Source organism: Protopterus annectens, chromosome 10.part0 (assembly GCF_019279795.1).
Source record: "Protopterus annectens isolate FY-2018-M chromosome 10.part0, PAN1.0, whole genome shotgun sequence".
NCBI classification, from domain to species: Eukaryota; Metazoa; Chordata; order Ceratodontiformes; family Protopteridae; genus Protopterus; species Protopterus annectens.
The window spans coordinates 1,634,407,756-1,634,413,412 of record NC_056744.1 but is presented as its reverse complement, the minus strand read 5'-3'; the positions used below and the strand labels follow the sequence as shown (position 1 = coordinate 1,634,413,412).

At 38.1% G+C, this 5,657-nt stretch overlaps 1 protein-coding gene across 1 annotated transcript in view; it reads left to right on the top strand.

Moving 5' to 3' along the window:
- The first annotated feature begins 4,370 nt into the window (after window positions 1-4,370).
- The window catches only part of LOC122813816 (zinc-binding protein A33-like), a 77,370-nt gene continuing 76,083 nt past the window's right edge, over window positions 4,371-5,657 (top strand). Inside the window, exon 1 of the mRNA XM_044086344.1 lies at window positions 4,371-4,816. Coding sequence (XP_043942279.1) covers window positions 4,412-4,816 — 405 coding nt within the window. The 5' untranslated portion in view covers window positions 4,371-4,411. The remainder of the gene's footprint in view (window positions 4,817-5,657) is intronic.

Sequence of the window (5,657 nt, the reverse complement as noted above, 5' to 3'; positions counted from 1 at the left end):
CCATCTTCTGCTGATGTGCTCATAGTGGAATTGATTGATGTAAACAAATACTAATAGACATTTTTAATGGATGTAGAGCAAATGCATTTCGTTTAACTAGTACTTAACTTCTGTAACATTAACAACAACATGCTAGAGCCTCTATCAGACATTAGACTACATTATCTGCTTTTTACTTAGTTATTTTATATTTGTATATAATAGTGTTTTATAGTATGTTTGCTGTTTGAAAAATGCTTATCTGCTGTCTCTGAACCATGTACAACATATGATCATGCTGTATGTAACTTTTGTCAAACATTTTTAAACTATTTGCTTGTTATTCTTATCTTTGTCTCATTTGCATACTGTGTAATACTAAACAACATAATGCTTCATTTTTATGATGTATCAGCCTTGTTTATCATGTGGTTAGTTTGCTTATATAGCTTCATGTTTGATGTTGTTATAGTATCCATTTTTATCTATGTATCTACATATCTATCTATCTATCTATCTATCTATCTATCTATCTATCTATCTGTCTGTCTGTGTCTATCTATCCATCTATCTATCTATCTGTCTATTTATCTATCTATCTGTCTATCTATCTGTCTGTCTATCTATCTGTCTGTCTGTCTGTCTGTCTGTCTATCTATCTATCTATCTATCTATCTATCTATCTATCTATCTATCTATCTTTTGTTGACCAGGTAAGTCTATTAGGCTAGTTGTCTCTTTCCAGGGGAGACCCAGTCATCTGGAATGGGAATAAAACTCATAGCCTTCTGGTCTTCCAGTATGAAATGCAAATGTTCTGCCTGTCATGCCATTATTTTCAAAATTATGTTAGTTTTCTTCCTTATCAGATAATATGACCCCTGCCAAATTAAACTTTCCTTGTTACCAAGGAATACATAAATAAGTAAATAAAATTTAATCAGCCATTACTTTTGTGTTATATATATTTATTGTTTTAGTTTTTCATTCAGACTTGTTCATGATTTACAACATATCCCACATTACAGTGTTCATCTTGTGTTATACTTTGTGTGTCAAGGTTAGGACTGATAAGAATTCAGGGACCATGGGTTTTATCTGGATAATTAATAAATAAAATACATTTTACAGACCTTTTAAATGTCAAGCCTTCAAATATATCTTGAGACAGAACTTTACAAATCACTGACCTTGCTGTTTTTTGTCAGCTTTTATTAATTTGCTTCTTATCCCTGGTGACTTACAGGAGTACAGAATCTAACTGTATGATTACATGATGAGGGAGATGAATTCAAAATGTGGATTTTCAAAGCCTGAGTTCCAAACCCAGAGCCTCACTGGTCCCTTCAAACTTATGTAAAACGCAAGACCAAAGCAGAAGAACATTTTAGACTTTCTAACTCTGTATGTGAGAAGCTTTGCCGCCACACTCCCTTCCTTTTTTATACTAATTCTGATGTCAGCATTACCTCACAGCAGTGGCAAGTTGAGTCTGAGAGGTAACTAGCTAGCCCTTGTAATGTGGCGACATGCGTGAATGGGCGTTCCTTCGTTGAAGGTTGTGCGTTAGGCCCGGCAAGCCAGCACATAAAACTCTACTGCCAATCATTAGCGGACCGGAGTTCTGCTGTGGTGACCCCTAACCGGGAAAATCTGAAAGACACAAACAAACAAACTGTTAAACTATGCAGCTTTAGAAAGTGATTATTGAGTAATGCATTTTGTTGAAGCTGGGATAGACCAAGTATGTTAGATGGTTTCCCAGTGTAGCCCATTTTACCTTGCCTGCAGGTGCATGGGTACACCTCTACAAAGGAAAGGCATCCCTTCTCCTCTTCAAGTAGTCATGCCCTTTTGGTTTGTGGTCCTTCACTACTACCAGTCAATCTGAAGATTATCTTGGCAACTTTATCACTCAGTGTATGTGATCATTTTTCTGAGTTTAGTGACATTTCCTTCAGGGAGTGAGCACACATTAATGTCACTAGAAATGCACACTTGATTTTCAGCTAATGCCCTGCTGTTCATTCTCTGTCCTGTAGGCATTGACTGTGCTGACCTTCAAACTTAAACAAAATACCTACTTTCTGGTCACTCAGTCCTCTCTTCTGGCTCATCCTCTGCTGTCAGGGCCACTAGCAAAACTTAGGTTATCTGAGACAAAAGAGGATGCCTAACCCAGCCAAGTCAGCAGTCCTTTTCTGTAAGTGTTTGTGTGGTACCACTGTCTTTTACAAAATGATTACACTACAGCTAAAGATTTAAGGGACGAAGCACAGAGCCCACTGTAATAATGCCTGAATAGCATACAGCATGAGGTGTATATAAGATGCTTTTTGTAGCAAAAAACATGTCAGTGTTCCATTATTTCTAATTGAGATCTGCTGATATTAGCATATACTATGCAGAAAGGTAGGAGTTTTCATTAGTGTGTGTGTGTGTGTGTGTGTGTGTGTGTGTGTGTGTGTGTGTGTGTGTGTGTGTGTGTGTGTGTGTGTGTGTGTGTGTGTGTCTGCCATGGGTTAGGGAGGGGAAGTTGCTTGTTTTGCATACTATAAGTGCTACGTCATTTTATGTAAAGAATCAGACAGCTCAATACATTTTCATTTCTCTCTGTCTATGGTAACATTGTACTTTACTTTCTGAATACCGTAGTATATAACTAAGTTGTGTCAGTACAGCAGTTACCTGAGGTGGAGGAGCGAGGCAAGACCACTGATTATAGACTGCATCCATGCTTTCATCTTCTTCCTGTTTGAAAACAGACAAGTGAACTGGAAAACAAAACAGTTCCCTCCCTAGGGCTATACTGTTATTCATGACAAGCACTTCACCTCTTTAACTCATGAAAATTCATTCAACCTGCAGTGATGGTGAGCTGTATCTATTCCACAGGGACAGTACACTGTCAGTGCTTTTACAAAATGGTTGTAGACTCTTATAACTGTCTTCACTGCTAAAGCAAAATTAAAGGAACAGAAGCACTTGAGTGCATTGTTTTCAAAGTACAAGATGAGTTGTAGTACCACATACACTGCAATGACCATTGTCTTCCAGGCTGCAAAATCTTGAGTTTCACATGATATACAGTGGACCTGTAAGCTATAAAATGGAGACAGAAAGGGAGACATAGCATACAGTGTCCTTTTTTTATTCATTTACTTTTGCTAACCTATGGGTGCAGTGGCTAAAGAATCTTTTTGGTTACAACTCCAAATGGGTGGTTCAAAGATAGATTATAAGAATATGCAAAACTGGCAGAAATACAAGATCTGACAAGTATTCATACTTTAGCAAACACCGTATGCTGTTTCAATGAATATATTGTAAATAATGTAATATGAACTGTCATTTAAGAGATGTTTTCATGATCAAAGCTAAGTGTAATCCAAACCTTTTTCCAAACCTGAAAGTTGCCTGAGAAAACTTTTTTCTTTATGTCTGCTCTTTAAAGATGGACTAAGTTTGGTGTGGTGGGCTTTGTTCATTCAGAGAACAGAACTATAACAGAATAAACAGCATACATGCAGAGTACTAAGAGAGACAGAGTGTTGAGAAGCAAAACAGAATCAGGTTCAAGGTTAGGAAGGATCCCATAGCCAGACAGAGAGGTCACAGAATTTCAAGTTTTTCAAATGTTCGCCTATCCACTCCCCCCCAAGTCCCATTGCTACAACTCCTACAGTTTCATTAAAACAACACATCTGCCTCTGATTGCGCAGTGTTTGTTTACATCTTAGGCTTGGATTAGTAAAGACCAATTACAGGTAGACCAGCACTGCCATTTCTCATTCAGGATGAGTTTATCTCATCATAAATATTCTTGTCAGGTTCTGGTGTTCCACTTTCACCTGTACCTCACCAACAGACAAACTGTATTTAATTTCAGATAGCTCCTAAAATATTTAAACTTACTGCCTGCTGTGTCTTGTGACTCTTCTGGTTTAAGACTTAACGAAAAACTTGCACCTTAAATGTTTTATATATATGAAATTGTTTTTCATAACCTAATGTTTAATACAACAGTAAAGAGAATGGGGGGGGGGGGGTGACTTCACAATGACAGTCTAAGAGGTGCCTATGTTAGCAGCAGTTTCTCAACAGAGTAACCAGACTGTTTGCTGCAGACTGTTTCTTACAGAGAAAAAAATAATTGCTTTACTAAGGCATACAATCAAACACTGACAAGTCAACACTGGCTCAATGCTGGCTATAGGCTGGACTTCATGGGGTAATTAGTTATACAGAATGACATCATTTACCATTTCTTCAATGATTGCTTTTTAAAATCCCTGCATTTCAGTCTTATATTCTCCTCCTTCAGTCTGCAACTTTATATGAAGAGTTAACAGGAATTGTAATTAAAGAAGCCTAGGGGAGCCCACTCAGCCTTGGAAAGTGAAACTAAACACAGAAGCCAGGAACCGTTACAATGGACTTCAACAATGAGGCAGGAAACCTGGCTGAAGATTTAACCTGTCCTGTCTGCTTGGACATGTTTCATGAACCTGTGACCCTGGAGTGTGGGCATAACTTCTGCAATTCCTGTGTCAGCACATTTTGGGACAGTCAGTTGTTCCCTTCTTGTCCTGAGTGCAGGCAGGAGTTCCAGACAAGGAAGTGCATCATTAACAGAGCTCTGGCAAATGTGGCGGAGAAAACACAGCGACTGAAGTGGGGCTGTGAAAGCCAGCAGCTGCTGCATCTGTGCACAAAACATGAGGAAAGGCTGCAGTTGTTCTGCACAGAGGACGAGTCACTTGTATGTGTAATGTGTGTGCCCAAACATCCGCGGCATAACCTCATATCCTTGCAGGAGGCCGTAAGGATGTACCAGGTGAGTTTGATTAGCAGCTCATGTGTCAGCTTTGTTCTTCTTAGAACTAGGCAAGCCAACACCACTAAGGAAAGGAAAAGAAAAAAATGCTTTATATTCTTAGAAGTCAATTCAGACTTCATTTTAGAACTAAAAATAATGTGCTTATATATTTATTTTTCCCAGAAGCTTTACCCAGACAGTCTTGCATGACCATATGTTTAGTTTTGGCAATAAAGGAAATGTATTTTATTTTATGTACTTCATTCTCACTGCATCACAAAGTGTATTACAACAAAATGAGTTAGTTACTGTGCTAAATGGATAAAGAAAAACAATGGAATTTGGATTTAACTGGGAATTCTTTCCATTTTACAACTCAAACTAGTTTACAGAGTAGGTGATCAGACACGAGTAATGCTGGAGCTTTTTATTTGTAACAGAATTCTGTATTTTTGTATGCCTTAATTAGTGCTGTGTGAAATATTGCATTTGCTAGCTGCAGCTTCACTTTCCAAAAAAAAAAAAATTACAGTTCAAGGCATCTGTGCCAAATAACTGACACGGGAAAGATAACGTGCTGTGGTAGGCAGGACTACTAAGTTTTCAAATGTACTTTGCGCCAATCATGATGAAGCTGGCACGGGAAGAGCATGACTACACTAAAATGTTGCCACCAACTGTTCTGTAGTTTGTAGCACTATGTACAGGAATCATCGTGTAGTTTCCGGACAGAGTAAGCCTTTATGAATTGCAAGTGGTAGGGAATTTCATGGAGAAATTTGCACCATCTGCATATATACATTTCAGGAACTCCCTCTCTGGCTACAAATTTTGACATACTCCAGAAAAAATACAAAGG